Source organism: Nyctereutes procyonoides, unplaced genomic scaffold, assembly GCF_905146905.1.
Source record: "Nyctereutes procyonoides isolate TBG_1078 unplaced genomic scaffold, NYPRO_anot_genome, whole genome shotgun sequence".
Taxonomy (NCBI): domain Eukaryota; kingdom Metazoa; phylum Chordata; class Mammalia; order Carnivora; family Canidae; genus Nyctereutes; species Nyctereutes procyonoides.
The window spans coordinates 32,360,270-32,383,832 of record NW_026575047.1 but is presented as its reverse complement, the minus strand read 5'-3'; the positions used below and the strand labels follow the sequence as shown (position 1 = coordinate 32,383,832).

Genomic DNA, 23,563 nt, shown 5'->3' with positions numbered 1-23,563 from the left:
AGTCCTGTGGGAAGAGGCTACCTCCACAAAAGGTGGTGAGCAAATACAATGTCCCCCATGGCCTCGAAGCCGAGGATCCACTGACCCAGGGGGGTGAGGGGGAGACAGAGGGGACAGGTGTTGAGGGAGGACTGGATATGGGTGGACCACCCTGGCTGTGGCCAGTGCACAAGCAAGAGGCAGGGAGGGAGGCCAGTCCAGGAGGAGCCTGCAGACCCTGCACAGAGGTCACAGTCTCTTTGGGACTGTGAGGAACCCAGAAGTCTCCACGAGGTCTGTGAGTGGGAAGACTGCCCCCCCACCCCCAGCTTATTTGTGGGAACTGGATCTCCCAGAAGAGGATGGAGGTAGAGATTGGGCTCACTCAGGCGGCAGGGGGCTGACCACATGGCCGGGGGTGGGGGGCATCTGCTCTCAGTGCCAGGTGCCCACATCCCCTCCCCAGCCCTCCAGGCTGGCTGACCCTCTGGCCTCAGGAAAAGGAGGGAAGCCTCTCCCTGTGCCCTGGGCTCTGCCTCTGAAGATCCCGGTGGTGCCCTGTGTGTAGCTAGCAGGGCCAACCTGTTCTGACCTCTGGCTGGCCTTTCCTGACCTTCCTATGAGACCTGGGGCTTCCCCTCCACCTCACAGTCCAGCAGGGCTTGTACCTGTGCACATACCTTAGCAAGAAAGTGGACAAACCCAGAAAGGGCCACAGGCCGGCTTCCCAAGCAGGATGCACCCCATGGAGATGTGGCTCCCCTGACCCTCCAGGTGGAGCCAAGAGCCTTGCAGAGACCCTCCATGGGAGGCTTTTGCAGATGGGGATGTGTGAGGCAGGGCTGTCACCCATCTTTGCCATGGACGCCTTGTCTGCTGGTTTCCAGGATGACTCCCTACTGACGTGGTTAGCTTGGTTACATCTGTGAAGACCCTGTTTCTAAGTGAGGTCCCCTTCACAGGTACCCAGGTTAGGACATGGGGACCTGGTGTCTTCCTGGGGGATGCCATTTCACCCACTGTGGTGCCCTCTTGGGCTCATAGAATTTGACAGGCAGCTACTTCAGTCCCATCCTCCTTGGTCACCTCACATCCACTGTCCGCAGTCCCACCCCTGCACACACTGTCCCAGGTGGACCCCCAGGTGGCCCAGTGTTCTGCCTTGGGAGGCAGCTACCAGCTCAGCCTCCCCACCATCCTACCATGTCTCCTTGGGCCACCAGTCAGCCACATGATGGTGGATGCACTCACCTGTCTCCTGCTGCCCCCCCTCCCCGAATGGATGGCTCACAGCAGACCATCAGCGTGTGGATGGTGCCCAGCACCCCGGCCCTGGGAAATATTTGTGCAGTGAGAGAATGAATGACCAGTGTGCACGAGTGGGCAGGGGCAGGGAGTGGGGGGGCACCCTCCCTGCCCCCCCACCCTGGTTCCTGCCATGCCCTCCAGTCTGGTATTTAGAGGGGAGGCTCATGGCTTCCTGGTTTTCTGTTTCAGATTGTCCTTGTGAGCTCCTCACTCAGCGACCGTGACCAGAGTCTGTTCCTCAGCACGGACGAGGGTGCTACCTTCCAGAAGCAGCTCATCCCCTTTTCGGTGGAAACCCTGATTTTCCACCCCAAAGAGGAGGACAAGGTGCTGGCCTACACCAAGGAGAACAAGGTACGCAGCCCAGGGGCTGGTGTCTGGGCCTGAGGGCCCCTGTTACTGCTCCTTGGGTGGGGTCATGGGGCAGTCCAGGCTTCTCATCATGGGGTTACCAGAGCCCTTCCCCCCGAGACCCGGCGGTCCGGGTGCTGCCATTGGGGGAGAGCCGCTTGGCTGTATTGTGTGTGAACCGAGTGGGTGGAGGGGAGAGGTGCGCTTGGCACACATACGCGCATGAGACAGGATTAGGGCTGTTCCTCTCTGCCTCCCCTCTGGGTGCACCAGCCATAAAGCCATCTTCCACTTCCAGAATATTCCACACACCATCCCACACTGGGCCTTGCCAGGCCTTTCTGCCAGCCTGGAATGCTTTTCCACCTTCACTAGGAGTGAATCATCCTTCAGATCCCCCATCAGCATCCTCTCCTCTGGGGGCTGTGTCACCATGGCCCCACAGGACCCAAGGGCACCTCCATGGGGCGACCAAGGAACATGGTGGAGGGCTCTTTCCAGGTCCAGGGGGTAGGAGAGCCCCAGGGCTGGCACCAGCAGGTCCTGAGGGCTGAGGATGAGGGTGCTGTGGGGAACGCAGAGAGCCAGTGGACAAGGACTACCCTGCCGTGGTGGAGGCCAGCATTGGTTTCCTGCAGCCTGAGGCCAGTGACCACACACTTGATGGCCTACAACAACAGAAGTGTGTTCTCCCACAGTTTTGGAGACCAGAAGTCCAAAATCAGTATCATTAGATCAAAATCGAAGTGTCTGCAAGGCCACACTCCCTCCGGAGGCTGTGGGGGGTCCCTGGCCATTTTCAGTTTCTGGCATCGAGCTGTTTGTGAAGGAGCCTCTCCAGCCTGCAAAGGCAGTGTCCTCCTCTGTGTCTGTGCTCTGTGTTCACAGAGTGTGAGTGAGTGTGAGTGTGTGACTGTGAATGTGAGTGCCTGATTATGTGTGTGTGTCTGTGAGTGTCTGAGTGAGTGACTGTGAGTGCGTGACTGTATGTGAGTGTGTGAGTGTGAGACAAGTGAATGTGATTGAGTGTGTGTAACTATGAGTCTGTGTTGAGTGTATATGAGTGTGAGACTGTGAGTGTGTGACTGAGTGTGTGTGAGACTCTGTGTGACTGTGAGTGTGTGACTGAGTGCGTGACTGAGTGTGTGAGTGTGAGACTGTGACTGTGTGTGTGACTATGACTGTGTGACTGAGTATGAGTATGTGACTGAGTGTGAGTGCGGCTGTGTGACTGGCTGTGTGTGACTGCATGAGTGTGAGACTGTGTGACTGTGAGTGTGTGACTGTGTGACTATGAGTGTATGACTATGACTGTGTGAGTGTGTGACTCTGAGTGTGTGAGTGACTGTATGTGTGTGACTGTGTGTGTCTGTGAGTGTGAGTGTGTGTCTGTGAGAAATCAGAGCAGTCGCCCTCTGCTGCCCCTGGGGAATCCAGGATAACCTTTCCAACTAAAAATCATCATGGAATCACATCTGCAAGTCCTTTGCCCTCTGAGGTCACTTGCACAGGTGTGTGGACTAGGACGTGGCTGCCGTTTGGGGACCATTTTTGGCCTACTGTCGTGCCCAGTGACACTCTGTGGACCCCCACGTCTCTGGGAGGGGCCCAGGAGGAGGCCTGGCCTCGGAAAGGGAGCTCAGCCAACATGGGGTTGGGCAGTGGATGCCATCCGCACAGGCCAGCCCTGTGTGGAGAAGGATGGACAAGGGTGGTGCATGGTCTGGAGGCAAATGGAAGCTGTTCCTTAGGACCTTGCCCCTGGTCCACACGCCTCCACCTCCCCTCACCCCTCTTCGCCAAGGCCGATCGCAGTGTGCTTATGTATTTGTGACATTATTCTATTATTGCTGGTGCCCTGTACACACACACTCTGTTCCTTGAGGGCAGGGACTAGTCCTAGTTTTTACACCATTTTAGCTCAAGTTCCCGGTTGATAATAGTTGTTGGATGGATGGACATTGAGATGAGGCTGGATGGGTGGGTGGATGGGTGATCGATGGTGGAGGTGGGTGGATAGATGGATGGGTGCGGCTGGATCGATCCGTAGGTCAATGACGGATGTCTCCCATTAGAGATCGCCCAGGCCAAGGGCCGCCAATTGGAGACTTCCGGCTGGTCTGAGCCGTGGCTCCCTACAGGGCCCAGGCTCCTTGCCCAGGCCTGGGCCTCGCTGCCTGGCGCCCCCGAGATCCCCTGGCCTAGTGGGCTGCCTCTTTGCTCCGGGCGTCTTCCATTGGGACAGCATGTGCTTCTGGGTATTAATAGCAGTATTTAGCCTTCCATGTAATTAGACTAAAGCACAATCACGGAGACTTATTTTCCTGCAGAAATTGACTGCGTTGCAATTGCTCTTTAATTTATGGTGCCCTGAAAAATTAATGGAGCTGAAATCTCAGTTATTTTCCTTGGTTCTTTTCAGTGACTCTAAGGAAAGAAAAAGGGGAGAAAAAAATGGCTTAGTTGTAGTTATAAAAGGAATGAAGAATTTGAGGAAATTAATAACGATGACAATTCGGCCTTGGGGTTCAGTTTTTTTTTTTTTTTAATAGGGTTTTATGGTTTTCAAAGCTCTCTTGCTTCCAAGAAGCGGGATGGCATGGTGGAACCACACCAGTTCTCGATTCCGACAGACCCGGGGTATTAGGTAGGCATCTGCTCATCCAAGTAACATGCAGCCCCAGACCTCAGTGGCTCCCAGCAGCGAGCGTCACTGCTTGCTCCCGGGTCTGTGAGTTGGCTAGGCTTCTACCATGCTCTGCTGGGACTGGTGACACATGGCCCCTGGCTGATGGTAGGGTTCAGATGTCTGCACCTCTCTTATTCTGGAACCTGAAGTCATCTGGGGTCATGCTGTTCTCATGATGGAGGGCCCGGGGAGGGGGAGGGGCTGGCAAAACTGCCCCAGTAGTGTTGGCCTGTCTGCTTTGACCTGGAAGACATCACATCCCATCACACACCATAAGCCAAAGCAAGTCACCTGCCAAAGTCAGAGTCAACAGGGATGGGCACCAATATCCTGTCGTCAAGGACTTGCAGGCTGGTTCCAAAGCCAGAGGCTCCCCTTTGCTTTTCCTCTCAGGTGCCTACCCCTTCCTCCAGCAAACACAGTCCTCCCACCCTCAGACTACCCCGCCCCCTGCTTTCACCACCCCCTTCACTGGGACACTAGCTCTGGGCGCTGTGAGGCTACCTTATTTGGAGCCTGGGTGGCCTTCCTCTCTGACAGCCTGATGCAGGGCTTTCTCTTTGAAGGCTCAGCAAACTGCACTGGAGTCCTGGGATCAAAAGGATGTGGGGGCCAGGCAGTCCCTTCCCATGCCAGCTCTCTGGGGACCCCCAGCACCAAGGTGAGCCTCCTGATTCCCTGCGCTGGTCCCTGGGACCTGCCTACAGACACAGCCCTGGACGCTTGATGGACCCACTGTTATGGTTTATTCTGCTCCCCATCAAAAACATCCTCTATTTCCCAGCGCTAGGAGAAGTTAACCTGAGCCTAGGAATGCCTTCCGGAAACTTAGTAGTAGGGAAGAAAAGACACCTTGGATGACCAATCTGGGAAGCCTTCCTAGAGGAGGGGCTTTGAGGAGAGGCGTAGAGAATGGATCGGGGGATCCCTGGGTGGCACAGCAGTTTGGCGCCTGCCTTTGGCCCAGGGCGCAATCCTGGAGACCTGGGATCGAATCCCATGTCAGGTTCCTGATGCATGGAGCCTGCTTCTCCCTCTGCCTATGTCTCTGCCTCTCTCTCTCTCTCTCTCTCTCTCTCTCTCTCTCTCTCTCTCTGTGACTATCATAAATAAATAAAAATTAAAAAAAAACTTCTGTTAAAAAAAAAGAGAATGGATCGGGAGGTATGTTTACTTTTTAATATAACTTTAGAACAACAGGAGCAATTAGAGAAAACCAGACGCTCGCATCCCTCCAGCCTACGTAAACTGTGTTTGCATTTATCCGCACTGAAGCAAAGTAGAGTTGCTGTCAAGGCAGCGGGGGTGGGGGGCGGGCAAGAGTTTCCCAAGAAGGGGCGGGCAGAGGTGCAGGTTCACAGTGGCCACCATGAACATCCGTCAGCGGATGAGCTGTCCTGCAGGGCTACGGGCTTCAGTGCCCGCTTCCTTCCTGACTTCAGGCTTCAGAATTGGGCAGAAGCCAGACTTCTCTGAAACAGAACAAGTTCATGAACCCAGAGAGTCTCACACTTTGGTGCATTTTCCCTGTCTGCCCTGATCAGTTGTCTGACAGAGCTCTGGGCAGGAACGAGACACCACTCTAGATAATTAAGCAGAGGAAGGATTTAGCATGAGGAACCAGGTGTTCCCTAAATTGTTGTGGGGCTAGAGAAAGGGCTTCAGGTTGGAACCCCAAGGATCCCACCCAGGGGCTGTAGAGCTTTCTCTCTCTCTCTCCCCACCTGGGGAGCTTCTGCCTTCCATGTCAGGAGGGGCGGGACCAGGAGCCCCAGCAGACTTGCCAAGGTCAAGGATACGCAGCAAGTGTTGAGACCCATGCATGTGACATCACCACTGCTGCAGCCATACTGCCTGGCAATGCTCACAGAGCCAGTGACTGGATGGCAGAAGGCAGAGTCCAGCTGCTGTCTCCACCACGGCTGCCTCTCCACCCTCCAGAGCTGAGGATGGATCCCGCAGCAAGTCCCCACAACCTGGCTGGCCAGCAGGCATGGCCCTCGGTGGCCAGAAAATGCCTCCATGCAACCTTCACCTTCTAAACCTCCCATGAGTGTGCCTGTGGCCAAGAACTCTAGCTGCAAGGGAGTCTGAGCGATTCTGAGTTTCCACTTTCCAGCCTGTGCTCTTACGAGGCACCTGACAGTGGGGCAGGGAAGGATGCCAAGTCCCAGGCCCACACACAGCATGCTGCCGGGATCCCGGGCAGCTGCCAGATGGCAGCACCTCTAATAATTCTGTAAGACCTACTGGCACACATTTCTGCGACTGACCTACCTCTGACCTCATCCTGCTCCTTCCCTCTGGACTCTCCCTTGCTCTGACTTCTGAGCACCGATTCACCTTTATATCAGAGCGGCCTGTGTTGCTCTGGTAGTCACCTCTGCTCTTTTCCTGCCTGCATGTGCAGGGTTTGCTGCAGCAACCAGCATGTCCCTGATGTGTTTATTCTTGTTGATTTGCTGGTGTTTGTCTTTTATTAAGTGGAAATGTTCTATTTCTGCAGCGATTGATGGTGTATTATAAAATTGCCTCCCACGAGAGCAAATTGGAAAGGCTCCATCACGTCGCAGGGCAGGCGTCATAAACGCAAGTGCATCTGTGGGGATGGCAGCGATAATGCCGTCCATTAACGCGGAGGTTTTATTACCAGACTCCCGTAAATTGATGGCTGTGCACCAACTTTTTATTTGTGTGCTGTCTGAGGATAAGAGCAGTTCTCTTCTGATTTGTAGACGGGTGACTTGAGACATGAGGTGGAAGGAGTCTTGACCTGGTCACTCAGAGGGCCCAGAGAAAGGACTAGAGGTGACTTGTCATCCTTCCTGGGGGACCCTCAGCCACTGGGGTGTTACACTTAGTTCCATGAGGTGGGAACCACTGCTGTGAGCAAACACGGCATGACCTTGGGTGCCTTACTTACCTCTTTAAGCTCTGATCTTTCATCAGTAAAGCGGTAATGACCCATTTTACGGTGCTTGGACCAGCTCTTAGCTCAGTACCTGCCACTAGCCTCTCCCACTGAGGCCCTTCCAGAAGTTCAGCACAACCAGCTGCTTGAGCTACGGACATGTATTGAGCACCTACTGTATACATACATGCCAGACCTGACTACAGATGGTTAATAAGATGGGTGATTTCCTCGTGTCCTGGATCTTTTTTTTTTAAGATTTTATTTATTTATTCATGAGAGATACAGAGAGAGAGAGAGAGGCAGAGACATAGGCAAAGGGAGAAGCAGGCTCCATGCAGGAAGCCTGATGTGGCACTCGATCCCGGGACTCCAGGATCATGCCTTGGGCCCAAGGGAGGTGCTCAACCACTGAGCCACCCAGGTGTCCCTTGTGTCCTGGATCTTATGTTCCAGGGGGTGAAAACATTCCAAAAAGCCGTTTTTAAAGACAAAAGTGATCATTTCATATCATGTATTCTGGAGCAGGTGTCAGTAGATGACAGCTTGGCACCGTCTTGTCAATAAAGTCTCCTTGGCACACAGGCAAGCCCATTTGTTTCCATCTAGTCTCTGGCTGCTTTCCTGTTCCAGAGGCAGAGATAAGCAGTTACAACAGAGACCACACCGCCTGGAAAGCCAAAGATATTTACTGTCCGGCCTTTTCCAGAACAGTTTGCCAGCTCCTGCCCTAGAATCAGATCTGTCCACTCATTCAGCATACCCAGCGGCGATCCGTCCAGGGCCAGGCTCGGTGAGGGGCGGGCACCGCAGGGTGTGTCCCTGTGAGCTGCACAAGCTTTAGCAGAGGAGCAGGAACAAAACTGCCGAGACAGGGAAGGAACTAAGGAAACAGCTCTGGGTTTCAGAGGGTAGGAGTTCTCTCAGCAAGTGTGAGGCTGGGGGTTCAGGGGAAGAGGGCAGAGATGCAGGCAGTGGAGCCTGGCCTGTGGCAGGGAGGGAAGGAGGACGGCAGTGGCGGACATGGTAGGAGGTGGGCTTCTGTAATGGGCTATGTCGTGTCCCCCCAAAATCTGTATGTGGGAGTCCTCACCCCTCCAGCACCTCAGCTGTGACCATACTTGGAGCTGGGGTTTTAAAAGAGGTATTTAAGTTAACGTGGGTCACCTGGATGGGTCCTGATCCAATAGGACAGGTGTCCTTACAAGAAGAGGAGATTGGGGGGCACCTGGGTGGCTCAGTGGTGGAGCATCTTCTTTCAGCTCAGGGCGTGATCCTGGAGTCCTGGGATCAAGTCAGCATCAGGCTCCCTACAGGGAGCCTGCTTCTCCCTCTGCCTGTGTCTCTGCCTCTCTCTCTGTGTCTCTCATGAATAAAGAAATAAAATCTTAAAAAAAAAAAGATTGGAACACAGATATGCACAGAGAACAACCAGGCGAAGACACAGGGAGTACACAGTCATCTACACAGCAGAAAGATGGGCCTCTGGGGGAACTGATCCTACCCATACCTTGGTCTCAGATTCCCAGGCTCCAGGACCGGGAGAGAATGAGGCTCTGCTGCTTGGGCCCTGTCTGTGGTGCTCATTCTGGTGGCTCTGGTGGCCCTGACGCTCACAGGCGCTCAGCCTCCTTGTGGAGCAAAAGGTCCCGTCTCAGGTATTTTCTCTGTGCTGCTGACAGAGAGGAGGGTGGCTTAGCAAAGGAAACTCCCACGTTTGTTAAAAACAGAGACAATGCTCCCTGTTCTTACCAGCTCACAGAGTATGGAGTCACAGCCATGCAACACGACTGTCTCCGGAGGCTGCAGCAGCGTCTCGGGCAGGGACAGCCGTCCCAGGGTGGGGTGTCCTCTCACAGATCGCTGAGGTTGGGACAAAACATTGGCAAGGAGAACTCACTGAGGTGGGACCCACTGGGTCTACATTCTGCAGCTGTGGGGAAGAAGGAGCCATGAAGGGGGTCAGCCAGGGGCAGTGGAACAATCTAGAATGCGGGACTTGAACCTGTGGCCTCAGAGGTAGGGCATCTACCAGAAGCCAGGTGACAAGGAGGAGGCCCCAGGTGGAGGTGGAAGGGGGCTGAGGGGTGTAGGAGTTTCCTGGAGATGAGGAGTGGAAGGGCCAGGGCCTCTGGTGCAGGTGGGTGACAGCACAAGGGGGTGTGCCAGGGACACCCCTCCCCTGGGCCAGAGTGGGAGCAAAGGGAAGGCACTGCAGGTCAGTTCTCTCCAGGACCTGGGCCCTGAGACCTGACACAGGCTTCTCGACCCAATGGACTGGGTTCTGAGCCCAGCTCTGCAGTACCAGGGCCTCTGGGCATTGACCTTGGCCAAACCCTGACCAAGAGGTGACTTTACACTGAGTCTTGTACGCTGGATGTGACAAGGAAGGGCATTCCAGCCAGACCGGACAGCAGGTGCAGATGCTCAGAGGACCCCCTGAGACACGTTAGCAGCACAGTCACACATGAGCCCAGAGCTGCATGTGACAGGGGTGTGGGATGTATGAGCAGAGACAGCAGCAGGAGGGAGGCCAGGCAGTCCAGGGGCTCTGAGTGCCCGTATAAGGCATGTGGCTTTATCCCAAGGCCATGGCATCCCGTGGAAGTTCTGACATACAAGAGAGACGTGGTCAGGTGCATGTCCCAGAAGGATCCTAGTGGCTGTCTCCTGGAGCAAGGGCTGGGTGGGAGGGTAGGGGGCTGCAGGCAGGAGGTCCAGAGGAGGTGCTGCCGGAAGCCACAGAGACGCAGATGGCTCAGCGGGGTCGCAGGATGGAGTGGAGGCAGGGTCAAGCAGCCATGGGTTAGGTGAAGGATATTAGCACATTTGAAGCGTGGTGACTTCTAGGGTGTAGCAGTGGGGTGGTGAGGGCAGGGCCAGGGTCCTGGCCTTGGGAGCTGGTGGGTGACAGGCACTAGGCAGGGCTGGGGCAGGCTTCCAGGATGGTGGTCCATCTGCCCGCAGTGAAGGCCAGGATCGCACACAGCTTATACTCGAGGAGCCCGAGTTTCCCTTCTGAGGTTCCACAAACCCTTCCCTCATGAACAGCAGCAATAACAACACCGTGACCTCACTTGCTAATCCTAACTTGGGGCCCTGAGGAGGACAGGCTGGGTCAGATGAGAAGCATGTCACACAGGGTGTGTCAGGCTGGCCCTGAAGGCTGGCAGATGTGGGCTCTAGTCCCAGTGACTGTTGCCGTGGTTGTTAGGCCCATTTCACAGATGGGGACACTGAGGTCCAGTGGCTGGCATCAGCCTTCCTTCCTGTTGAGGTCTGGCCATGAAATTGCTCTGCTTGCCTGATTTTTTCTAGACACATCTAGAGTGCAGGGGAGTATAGGCAGGCGCTTTCAAATCACAGAGAATTCACATCCAGCCTCTGCCAGTGAACAACCCGGGCAAATCACTCAGCTGCTCTTAGCTGCCATTCTGCATCTGTAAAACAGATTGATAAAAGCATTCGATTCACAGAGATGTCACGAGATGGCCCGAGAGGGCATGTGCCCATGCGGTCAGCCCTCAGCAGCAGCGGGTGGGGGTTGATGTCCCTACGTGATGCTGACAGGATGCTGTGAGCATGTAATTAGGGTAACCTTTCCGCAGTGGTGCCTGGGTTGAGCCCGCACATTCCAGGAAGGCAGGGATCTGGGTCCCCATTTCAGAAAAGTGTTGAACTGAGATTTAGGAAGCTTTGTGTGTGGGGGGTCACATAACTGTGTACTGTGGTGTCTGTTGGGAGCCAGGGCTACTGGGCCCCACTATCTCTCAAGTCAGACTCACCCCTGCAGAATGTTATAGCGGCAGGCACCATCTTATAGATGGGGAAACTGAGGCAGGCACAGCAAATGCGATGCAGGGCTCAGGGGAACCAGGTCTCTGCCCCTGGAGCACAGCTGGCCTCTCTGCTGGGGAGTGACAGTGACATGCCCCGCCCGCCTCTGTGACCCAGCGCTTTGGTCTCTGTGCTCTGAGCGAGCCATGCAGGATTTCCACGTGCGTCATGCTTCATGGGTACGCAGATCCCTTAAGATCCTCACACCCACCCTGTTCTCGAGAATGGAGTGGAGGCCTCGGTGTTCCCATAAACCCCACCCTCCGACAGGGGAGGCTGGCAAAACTTTGCAAAATCACCAATGAAAGATGCCTTGGGACCTTGATTATAGAACTGCCCACATCCCAGTCAGGGGGGGGTTGCCCATTTATTCTCACCCAGGACTGCAGCTGATGCAGGGCAGAGCTGGTGGCGGGAGGCGGGGGAAGGGGCAGGCAGGGCTCCTGCTTTCCAGGACCCCACCCCCACCCCCACAAGTGCCTCATCCTGGCAGCGGCAGCGTGCAGGCTCAGGTGGGGCGGGTGTGTGCTCTGCAGGGCCCAGTATGATGTGAGGAACCTTTGGAAATCAGGGCAAACGTTCCTCCTGCAGTTCTCTCTCAAGCTGTCATGATGGGCTTTTATTGAAGTAGAGTGACACACAATGTTACATTAGTAACAAGGCTCTGTTTGCTGTGCTCTCTGCAAGTGTAGCTACCACCTGTCACCATGCCACAGTATCACGGTGCCACTGGCTGTGGCCCCTCTGCTGTGCCTTTCTGCCACCCCCACCATGGGCGTCAGCGGGAGGTGGGGGGCAGGCCGTCACGGTGCTTCTCATGAGCCATTTAACATCACACTTCGCTGTGCCTGGGACCCTGGCGCAGAGTGCAGACCCTCCCAGGCTCCACGGCCCTGCTTTGGGGCTCAGCACACGGCGGGGGGCTGACACTGACCTTCCCCAGTCCAGTCCAGGCCCCCCAGAGTCTGTTCCAGGAGGTGGAAGGAGGCAGGACCTTGCAGGGGCCCCGCCTCCGAGCCCTCCCTCCCAAACTCATTGTTTCATGGGGCTTCACTTAGAAAACTCAAAGATACATTTACTGGGAAGTTCAAGGTGGTGGCCACAGAGCGTGAAGCCCAAGTGGAGCACCCTCGTGAGCATAGGCCCTGAGCTACTGAGTTGCCGCAGACCCCAGACACAGAGGACTCTGCTGTTCCTGCATGGACGCTCCTTCACACTGCCTGCCCTTGGCAGACTCTGCTCCCTTCTTCCCAACAAACACCCAGCCTCCCAGCCTCCCGCCCCGGAAGCATGTTGTCAAGTCCCTCCTGGACAGAGGTGTTCAGGGGCACCTCCTCTTGGGGGCCTGCCTGGCCACTGCCCCTGGGTTCATACCAGCTGACCTGGGGCCGAGGATGGCTCTTTCTGGACCTCTCGGAGGTCGGTCTCTACCCCTAGGTGAATGCCGAGGCTGCCACCAGCAGGTCCTCAGCCAGGCCTGGACCAGCCTGACCTCTCCCAGGGCATTCATCATCCAGGGGAGATCACCCCCGGCTCAGAAGAGGCTCATCCTCACAGCATGACCAGACTTTTATCTCTCTTCTCTCTGCCCTCAAGCTCTACGTGTCATCTGACCTGGGGAAGAAGTGGACGCTTCTGCAGGAGCGAGTGACCAAAGACCACATGTTCTGGTGAGAGCCCACCCCCCACCGGTGCTCCCCATTGCTCCCTGCAGCCCTTAGCTCAGGGCTCCCCGCCTTCTCCTCCTCTGACCCCTGCCTCGTACCTCCCCATCCCACGGGGACCTCCTGAGTGCTCTTTCTGCTCTGCTGGGACCTGTAGGAGATGGTTGTGAGTGGGGGCTTGCTGGTCCTCGGGTCAGGTGTGCACCCATGAACCAGCTGTGCCCCTGACACAGGTGCTGGGCCCTCTCTGAGCTTCCACTTCCTCACTGTGGGCCAGGTGCCAAGTCCATCTAGCTGCACAGTGCCCAGCACACAGTAAGCCCACCACCTTCCTCCCCTCCCCACTGCCCCTCCCTCCCCATTCCTGCCCTAGGACCTGACTCAGCCCCTGATGAGCTGCCCTTCTCCCATGCAGCCCCCCCGCTCCATGGCTTCCTCCACCCCTGCCTGCATCGGCCCCCCTCTCCTGCCCCATCCAGTGCCTGGGCTCCCCTCCCACGCTCATGTTATCTCTTGGGAGGGTCTCAGTGATCAGTGTGAGCAGTGTCCTAATCTCATTGCCCCAGTGAGGAAGCTGGTGCTGGAGAAGCATCAGTGGGCTAAATGGGTGAGGCCGGGGTGGGGGGGTAAGTGCCTGCTGGTGGGGCATACAGATGGTGGAGGGGTGGCAGCTGAGGGTGCTGGTTCAAGACCCACCTCTGCTACCCGCCAGCCACGGCCATGGGCCATTCTTCTGCCTAAACCACCCCTGGAGTCATGTGCGCATGTGTTCTTCCCACCAAATTGCTCTTTCTTGCACACGAGCACATACACGCACGTGCATACACTCCTATCCTTTCCCTTTCTTACCTCGTTTGTACAACAGATATTGGACAGTCCTCTTTGTGGGCCACAGTCCTGTCTCCCTAACAGTGACCACGGAGGGAGCTAGGGTCACGGCTTACAGCTGCAAGGTTGCAGGAGGCCCGCATCGCTAACTCTGGAGCACTGGCTGGGTGGCCTGGGTGCCGTCCACTGATGGGGCTGCCCTGGGAGGGCCTGCTTCCTTCCCTGGAATCCCAAGGGGTGCCTTGATCACGAGCCTTGTCACTGATGTCAACTGTTGCTCCCCCAGGGCTCCCAGGAGGTGGGGAGGGGCAAGGAGGTGGGATTTCCGGACCCCAAGGGCCTGAGAAATTGGCAGAATGGCCAAGCGCCCCCGCACAATGGCCTGGGTCCCAGGCCAGGCTGGGTGCTCAGGAGATCTCTGGTAGACAGCCCGCCTGCAGATACTGAAAGGTAAATTGGCATTAATTCAAACATGTTGTTAGCTCGGACAGATCAAGTGATTTCTCTCCCAAGTTTCTCCAATTGCTCTGAGCTGTTATGCGCAAGAGATAATCAGTCCAGACACTTGGCCCCTGGGGCCCAGGAATTTCTCCTGGAATGTGGTGACAGGCAGTGATGGGGCCCCCTCTCTTATAAGCAGTGAATAAGGCTATTTTGACAGCATTTCTAGGGCATTCTTTGTCCTTGAACCGACAGCAGGAATTGGCCAAAGCCCACGTTCTGAGGCTCTGACCCCTTAAAGCTTTGGAGGGCTAAACAGCAAGCAAGCTCATTAGCATGGCCTTGTGGGGCTGAGGTGGGGCAGCCCCCGGGGTGGGGAGGTCCACTACCCTCCCTGTGGTCTCTCAGTGGCCCTGCAACCAAACCATAACAGCCCCCTGGGAGTTGCCACACTGTGGACACTGACCATCCACCAGGTACCAGACGAGGGGTCTGAATATATCATCTTTATCAAGTCAGAACCACAGACCCTGGTCATCTCCCCCTCATGTTACAGAGGGGGAATCTGAGGCTCAGGGAGGCTGGGCACGTGTCCTAGGTTGTGCTGTCTGTAAGCGGCAGCCCAGGGGGGTGGGCTTCCTCTGCCTGTGGCTGGGGCCACGCCATTCGCCTCTGTGCTGGGCAGTCTGGTCGCCTGCATTTCTCCAGCCACGTCTGTGTCTCCTTCACTGCTCTGGGCCAAGCTGACTCGCAAAGCCTCAGCCTTCCTCTTCCATTAGCTCAGTGCCTGCCCAGCTGTGGGACAAATGGCAGGACCTCTGCAGTGGAGGGAGGGAACAGGAGACAGTTCATCACACCACAGGCCTAGAGCAGAGTCTTTGAGGGTGTATCAGGGCCCTTTGTGTTAGTGCTTAAGTGGCATCCAGCAGGCATGAAAGCTGATTCCCTGTGTCCCCAAAACACTGCACTCTTCAGAGATCTGCCTGCCCAGGGGTCATCTCACATGTCTGCTGCTTCTAAGTAGTGGGCCAAGGCCCTTCCCCAAATGCCATCTTTGGGGACCCCAACACACAGGAGGGCACAGGGGTCAACATTTGACCTTTTCTGCAGGGAACTGGGCTGTATCTGCGGTGCTGGGCATGCAGCCTTGCATGGTCCTCAAAACCCATGACCAAGGGGGTCTGGGAAGGGACCCCAATCCACTGGGCCCCTGCCTGGTCCAGGGCCTGGTGTGGGCTGCTGGGGCTCAGTTGTGGGGTGCTTAATGGGAGAGCCAGAGAGTGAGGGGGACTGGAGGCGCTGCTCACTGAGTGGAAGGGGCAGGTGCAGACTGAGTGAGTGAGTCTGTGCAGGAGTGAGTGGGTGAGCTGGTGAGTGAGTAAATGAATGGATGAGGGAGTGAATGAGTGAGTGAGGGAATGAATGAATGAATGAATGAATGATAGGGGATGGAGTCAATGAATTAATGAATGAGTGAGGGAGAGAATGAATGAGGGAGGGAGTAAAGGAGGGAGGGAGTCAGTGAATGAATGAATGAGGAAGGAAATGAGTGAGGGAGGGAGTGAGTGAATGAATTAATGAATTAAGGAGGAAATGAATGAATGAGGGAGGGAGTGAAGGAGGGAGCGAGAGGGTGAGTGGGTGTCACTACGTACTCTGCAGGTGGCCGGTGGTCCCACTAAAATCCCATTGGGCAGCTGAGGACCCGTCGTCAGGGCCCCTGGTAAAGGGACTGGGGCGGCCTTATGCAGAATGGAGAGGAAGATGTCAGGCCGCGGGCCTCACGTCCCTCCTGGAGCACAAGTGCTCTGTTCACAAAGCCCGGGGCAAGCCTCACCTGGAGATAGACTCTACTTGGGGCCAGAGCGGCTGGTGCGGGAGCTGCGGTTTGCGGACTGCAGGGGCGCCCACCTGCTCGTGCAGGGCCTCTGCGGGGCACGTGGCACTCAGACCCACTTTTGGGGGACGGAGGCCCCTGGAGAATGAGGAACAGACAGGGGCCCCGGCGCCAGCCCCCCTCGCTTCCCTCCCCCACAGGCTAGCAGGTGGGGAGCAGAAAGGAGGCAGTTCCCAGGGGCCTTCCCGCGCTGGGGGAGGGACCGCCAGAGACCCTCTGCTTAGGGCACTCGCTCTCTGTACTAAGGGAAGCTCAGTGGCCCGGAGGGGACCCAGGGAAGGCAGCCTCTGGGCTGAGTGACCACGGGAACTGACTCCGTGTGCCGACTCTCACTTTGCTCTTCGGCAAAGGCCAGTGTCCAGGAGAGAGGTCATTTTGGTGGCTGGATTTTAATACTCGTGTTGGCTCGAATGTCTGTTCTAGCAGATGCAGTCAGCTCGCCAGACCCAGGCCACCAGCTCCGTTCTCGCTTAGGTGAGGGCTGAAGCAGGCAGAAGGTTTTCATGGGAGTCGAGGTCAAGACAATGGCAAGTCAATGACCGTCCAGTAGGCATACACAATGGTACAACCTGGGGAGCCCTGGACCACGTGACCTCTAAGGTTCCTCTCAGCTGGAGAGTGTGCACTTGACCTCCTGGGCACCAGGCCCTCACTGGGTGGGTGCGTGGGTGGCCCCATCCCTGCCTCCCCTGGAGGATGCTGCCCACCCCCAAAGATGTGACCCTACGATGCACCTTCGTCTGCTCTTCTCCGGTCTCATGGAAGATCCCACGGGCAGCCACAGGCACTGTGGCCTTCTGGGTGCTGCCTGAGCCCCAGGATCACATGAGCAAGGCAGGGTCCGGCGCTGTGGTGGGTGGCAGGTGTGACGGCAGGGAGCAGCGAGGGTGAAAGAGAGGGAGCCTGGTGTGAATCCCTGCTCTGCACTTCCAGCTGCACACCCCTAGGCAGGGGTAGGGAGTCATTTTGCTCCTCTGAGCCTTGGTTTTCTAATATACAAGATTAGGGTGGCTCAGTGGTTGAGTGTGTACCTTTGGCTCAGGGCATGGTCCCGGGGTCCCGGGGTCCCGGGACCAAGTCCCACATCGGGCTTCCTGCATGGAACCTGCTTTTCCCTCTGGCTGTGTCTCTGCCTCTGTATATCTCTCATGAATAAATAAAATCTTAAAAAAAAAAAGATTAGGGTGATATTCCCAAACCTGGCCTAACCTTGTCAGGATATTTTGATCATCCCCAAAACAATAGCAACAATAAAGATGCCAGGAATGTGAAGGTCTTCAGTAAAGCAGAGTCTTCTATAAAGAGTTTCATAGGGACGCCTGGGTGGCTCAGCATTTGAGTATCTGCCTTTGGCCCAGGGCATGATCCCGGGGTCCTGGGATTGAATTCCACATCGGGCTCCCTGCATGGAGCCTGCTTCTCCCTCTGCCTGTGTCTCTGTCTATCTCTCTGTCTCTCATGAATAAATAAATAAACCTTTTAAAAAAAAACAAAGAGTCTTATAAAAAGAAGTTCTGGATACCTCCCCAGGAGCGGGGGGGGGGGGTGACTGAGCCTCAGACCCACGGAGCAGGAGGGGCTACCCAGGGCTCGGGGCCTGATGCGGGCTCTGGGGCAGGGGCCTGGGGACTCGGTTCCCAGCACCAACCCCCACGCACTCTCTTCCAGGTCTGTATCTGGGGTGGATGCTGACCCTGATTTGGTCCACATGGAAGCCCAGGACGTCAGAGGAGGTAAGCCGGGAGGGGTGCGTGCACCAGGTGTCCCCCTGTGTCTTTACCCCAGCTCAGGGCCCGGCCTGGTGCGCCCTAAGGCAGTTTCTTGGCTGAGCAGGGCCACTGTGTGATGATGTGGCATAACTTTAAATGTGCTTGTTTCCCAGCTGGGGATAAATTGAAGTCAAGGAGCTCCGCTCCATGGAAAAGTCCATTAAGAGGGTGATTTGTTCTGGCCCATGAGCATTGAGTGTTTCCTGTGCACTATGCCCCCACCTCTGGTGCTGCTGAGTGCTGAGGCCAGGTGGGGGCCTCCGACGGCTGCCCCTTCAATGGACGGGGGCCTGGCCACCCCAGCACAGCTGGCTTCGTGCCAGAATGCACCCAGGGGCCTTCCATGCTCTAAGAAAGATCTCTGTGCTCCTGAGGGAGGAGCACTGACCAGCCCTAGGACTATGAAATATTCTAGAACCATGGGTGTTCTAGAACATCAGAGCCCAGATGACTGTTATTCAGCACATACTTGTTGAGTTCCCTGTGGACTAGGCCCAGTGCTAACCTGCTGGGGACACAGGTGAACAAGACATAGTCCTGCCCTTTGCCTGGTTGGGGACAGTACAGATGCCAACCCTGTAGTACAATCCATGGGACCCGCATGCAGCCAGGAACGGGGACAGCAGAACTGGTGCTGCCCTGGTGCTGTCACTGCTCTGACCACATTCCCCTACAGGGACTGGGACCATTGAGCCTCCTCCTGCTGGGCTTCTCTTAGAGTGGAGACCTCTGTAGGTTCACATTTAACAAACGGTGGGAGTTGACAAGTGCCAAGCAGTAGAGCTCCTTGGTTAGGACGTACTATGCGGAAGGCAGTGTCAGAGCCCAGCCACAGAGAGTCCCAGCTGAGACCAGAAGCACTGGCATCGGCTCCCAGCCTGCCAAGTGCCAGCTGCGTGACCCTGGGAATGTCACCTCTCCTCCCTGCTCCTCGATGTCCTCATCTGTGAAATGGGTCAACACACATGTGCTGCTCAGTGCGGGGAAGTCATGGGCGAGCACTTGGTGGTGGAGGGTGGAAGCTGCTGATGGGCCTCTTAACCTTTTCTAAGCCCTCAGCTCTTTCCAGGATCTGCTGTCCTGTGGGGAGGTGGGGGGCAGGTGTTAATGGTCACTTCTGCTTCACCAGAACAAAGTTCAGAGGGGTTCTGGGCTTGCTCGCACTCACAAGGTCATAGGCCAGTATAGACCCCAGCTCCTGCTATGCTCCACCCACAAATCCAAAAGCATCCCAGGCCTCGCTGAGGGTGATACAGGGACTGACACCTCCACAGGGCTCAAGGCAGCAACAACGGGGGAGGTTGTGTCGGGGTATGCCCATCTTCAGTGAGGAGGAAGGACAGGCCGGCATCCTGGACAAGGAGACCCATTTTCACGGAGCGATGATTCCCCATGACCTGCCTTCCCTGGGGGGAGTAGAGCCCTCGGCCCAACAGCGGCAGAGCACATGAAGACCCTCCAGAATTGACATGCCCCCTGAGTGGTGTCCCCTCCACTGAAGACCACATGTGTTCCCCTGCTTCCCAACACCTGGCAGCCCCACCCCAGCCTGGGAGCCCCATGAGAATCCAGCCAAGCTCTGGCACGACATCTGGACCCTCTGTTTCTCCCCCAGTTGTGACCCCCTCACCCCACCCACCGCAGCCAGCCTGAACTATGCAGGTGCTCCCCAAGGTCACCTTGGCAGCTCTCTTCCCCTTTCTGGGACACTCACCCCCATTTCTCCATCTTGGGTTTCTTGTTTCCTTGGATCACCTTCCCTGCCAGCTGCCTTCCTGGTGCCTGGGCTGCCATCACAGCTCCGCTCACCACCCTGGGCCTGGAGCTCTGTGGGGAGAGGATGGGGTCTGATTGATTCACCTCTGTGTCCCCAGGACAGCTGCCTATTGAGTCAGCACAGGACCAAATGTCAGCTGCCCTGAGCAGGTGCAGGGCCACTCTGAGTGATTGAGTGAGCGAGTGAGCAAGCGAGTGAATGACTGAGGGAGTGAGCAAGTAGATGAATGAGCGAGTGAGTGAACAAGTGAGTGAATGATTCTGTGAGTGAATAAGTGAATGAGTTAGTGAGTAAACGAATGAATTAGTGAATGAATGAGTGAGTGAATGAGTGGGTGAGTGAATGAATGAATGAGTTAGTAGGTGATTGAGTTAGTGGGTAAATGAGTGAATGAATGAGTGAGTAAATGAATGAGTCAGTGTGTGAATGAGTGAGTGGGTGGGTGGGTGGTGGGTGAGCCCGTGAACAGGCGCGAGCAGACTGTTGACTCTGCCCGGGGCCTGGGCGAGTCTTCCCCGGTGCGCCGGGCCGCTCAGCGGGGAGGAGGACGGGGTCCCGAGGCAGGTGGGCAGGGGCCCAGCCACGCGGACGGGGGGCCTCCCGGTGCCGCTGACTCATAGGACCCTCACCACCCTTGGAGGTGCGCGTCATACGGCTTTGGGGCAGAGCACCCCAGGTGGGGGTTGACCTGCTGCCGTGTTAGGGCGTGGGTCTTCTTGCACGCTGGGCACTCCCCATGCCCTCCAGCCACCCAGGCTGGTGGCAGGACATGCCCCTAAGTCTCCGGTGACTGGGAGTGCCCCTGTGGGCTGACGTGGGTGCCCGTGGTTAAACCCTGCTTCTGCCCCACAAGCTGGGAGGCAGAGCTGCCCTACGGCGGCATGTAGGCTCGCCACCCCCGCCCCCACCCCCGCCCCCGCCGTGCACAACTTCCTTGGAAACTTTCCCCCAAACAGTGGTAAATAAAAACAGCCGCCGGCTGCAAAGTGTGCTTTCGATTGTGCCTGACTGAATATTTAGGCAAAGCCTTTGCCTAAAGTTGGGGGAAGAAAGGACTCTTGGCTCCCACCCCGGCCCACCCCTGTTTAGGTAGGGGAGACTCCAGGGGCAGGAGAGGTCCCCTGCCATGAGGGACGCTGTGGGTGCCCACCGTGGCCCCGTGCTGTACGTTCTGTAGGCGCCGGCCCCTTGGCTGGTGTGGGATGTCCCACCCACGTCCCGACCTCACCTGCATGACTTTGGCCCAGGGTCCGCGCACAGTCCCCGTCAAGAGCCACTGCTGAATACTTGCAACGTGGCGGCCCTGGGGTCTCTGCCGCGGCGGACTCTGCGGGTCTAGTAGGAGAGCTGGGCCGTCCACGCCCCCCAGGGGGCAGGCACGGCTGTGTTCCCGCAAACTTTCTTGGCGAGACCCTGCCCTAGACGCGTTACCTGCCCTCCCCTCAGTCTTGGTTTCACCATCCAGGGGATGGGACCACGGTGGGACCGTCCTGAGGATTCAGCAGCGCACCTGGCTCATAGCCGCCACCGCTGGGCGACAGGTGCAGTCCCCTGTTGGGACTCAGACCCGCAGACAAGCCCGCTGCAGCAGTGTCCGGCGGGGCCGGGAGCGGGCCAGCGTGTCGCGGTGTCCGAGGCTGAGTCTGGCTCTTCCTGCGGCCCTAGTCGGAGCGGGTGGCACTTTCCTGTCCCCTGCAGAGTTCCGCTATGTCACCTGCCAGATCCACAACTGCTCGGAGAAGACGCTGACAGCTCCGTTCCCAGGCCCCATCGACCATGGTTCTCTGACGGTGCAGGACGATTACATCTTCTTCAAGGTAAGGACGCTTCTGGGCCTCTTGGCAACGGGCAGTCGGCGACGCAGGGTACACACCGCGCTGGGGAAGATGGAAGCACGGAGACAGGAGCCAATAAAATGGCTCTTTTACTTCCAGGGGCTACTTCATTCATACTCCCCCACCCACCCACCACAGTGGTGGTGGCTGCAGAGAACCCACAGAGGCCCAAACCACCTGCTCCTCCTCCCTTCTGCCCCTCGGGGACCTCCCACAGCTCGGGGCCCCTAAGCCCAAACCCCGTTTGCTCGCCTTGGTTTCACTGACTTTGGAACCGATAGGGGCTTTCTTTGGTCATTGCCCTTGGTGGCCAGGCACCAGTTGGGCACAGCCTGGTGGCCAGGACCCAGCTGCCTCTACACACAGGTACTCAGGTCACAGTTGGGACCACCCTTAAAAGACATGTGCTCTGACCATATGCTCTGACCATTCAGAAACTCCAGTTAACAGCTGGTCATACCACTTTCTTGATTACTTCCACTGATGAGGAGCTCACTCCTTGCAAAACAGCCTATCCCGCTCCTGGATGGCTCAAATTTTTAGAGTCCATTCTGGCACCGAGACAGAGTGTTTCCTCTACTCCTATCTGGTGGCTCCTGTCCTGCCTTCTGGAACTCCGTGAGACAAGTCCAAAAATGCCTACGGAAGGCTCCCCACAACTCGCGGCCTCTTCTTTGCCTGGTCTCAGGGCTGTTTCATTACCCCAGCTGCCCTGTCCACCCGTGGAATGTGCCAGGCCCTCCTGCAAAACTGGCAGGAGGCAGGGGTCATCACAGCCCCCCATTAGAGCAGGCCAGGCAAGAGGATCTTGCCCCTGTTCTCCTTGGCCTCTGTGACATCCCTCGGCTTCCCATCTCCTCTGCGCGATCACACACTCCAGTCCCACGTCTCTTTCTCCACCTGCCGAACTCCCGTTCTCCTTCCAAGACTTAGTCACACACCACCTGCTTCAGGAAGCCTTCCCTGATTCCATTCTACGTCAGGCCCACTGGCTACCTCCTCAGAGCTCAGCCAGCCCCACGTCTTCCTGGGTCACAGCCGGGCCACGCCATATCATCCTTTACTGTCGACACCAGACTCCGCAGTCAGCGGGTGGGCTCTGCATCTGTACCCAGAGGGAGGATGTGCACCCCCGGAGCTGGGGGGCAGCTGGGTCACAGGCCTGGTTGTGGGGAAGTGGGAAGTGGGGGAGTGGGGAGAGATGGGGGGAGTGTGCAAGGACACGGGGCTGGCTGATTGGGCATCTGGTCCATCCGATGTGGAAGGAGCCAGGCTCACCGGGCCACGGGCGAGGTGGAGTAGGACACGGCCCTTGCTCATGGCCGCGAGGACGGGGTGCCTGGTCATCCGGGGTTTGCTCTGTCTGTGCTCAGATGGGACTGTGGCGCTCTCAGCTCTGTCCTCACCATCACAGTGGGCTGCTCTGACCTTGGGACTAGGGACGCACCTGCTCCTGTGGCCAGGGGCCGTGGGTCTCCATCAGATCCTGTCCTGAGGGGCCGTGGTCCCCGTGTTTCTCAACAACTGCCCAGAATAGCTGTTCCTAACCCCCAACTCGGAGATCACCTGGGGGCTGCTCCCCTGCAGACTCTTACCTTGCTGGGGGGTTCCCTGCAGGGAGCCCACTGTAATCCCTGGGAGGTAGTCCTGCCTCCACCTGCCCTCCTTCCTGGTCCTCGGAGGATCCCGGCCCAGTGCCCACTGGCCTCTCCTGCCACTCCTCACCACTAACACCGTGTGCGATGAGCCCAGAGTCCTTCCTGGGACCCCCGCAGGGCGCCGAGTGGTTCACGGTGCTGGTTCCTTCCCTGGAGCTGCGCTGTGGGCCGGTGTGGGACCAAAAAGAAGGGTCTGGGCCTCAGGGGACAGAGGACACCCAAGCAGGGCTAATGGTACCACTGACAGAGCCTCTATGTGCCGACCCGTGACATGGGCACGACAAGCCCTGGCCGCCCGGGGGCCTGGACGGATGGCGCCAGGGACAGGCCTGCTGGTCTGGCGAGGACCTACCCTCCCGGGAGGACGCGCAGCAGCTCAGCCGTCTCCACCTGCTCCTCCGGGTCGGAGGCTCAACCGCAGCCCGGCCCAGGCGCCAGCGTGGCGGTTCCGAGGGGGTGGGGGCCACGCGGGCAGACCCCACCCGCACCCGCACCCCCCACCGCCCCCACCCCGCCCCATGAGGATGTTGCTGTGCTCTGCGCCATCCGCTTCCAGCGCAAACGCCACATTCACATCTCGGGGAAGGCGGCGCCCCTGCTGGCCCCCTGCCTCGGGCCT

General features: G+C 57.3%; 1 protein-coding gene across 1 annotated transcript in view; it reads left to right on the top strand.

The window, feature by feature from the left end:
• SORCS2 (sortilin related VPS10 domain containing receptor 2) overlaps positions 1-23,563 on the top strand; it is a 459,873-nt gene that overhangs the window by 375,874 nt on the left and 60,436 nt on the right. The window contains exons 4-7 of the mRNA XM_055326673.1: positions 1,477-1,641; positions 12,672-12,745; positions 17,574-17,638; positions 21,150-21,268. Coding sequence (XP_055182648.1) covers positions 1,477-1,641; positions 12,672-12,745; positions 17,574-17,638; positions 21,150-21,268 — 423 coding nt within the window. The remainder of the gene's footprint in view (positions 1-1,476; positions 1,642-12,671; positions 12,746-17,573; positions 17,639-21,149; positions 21,269-23,563) is intronic.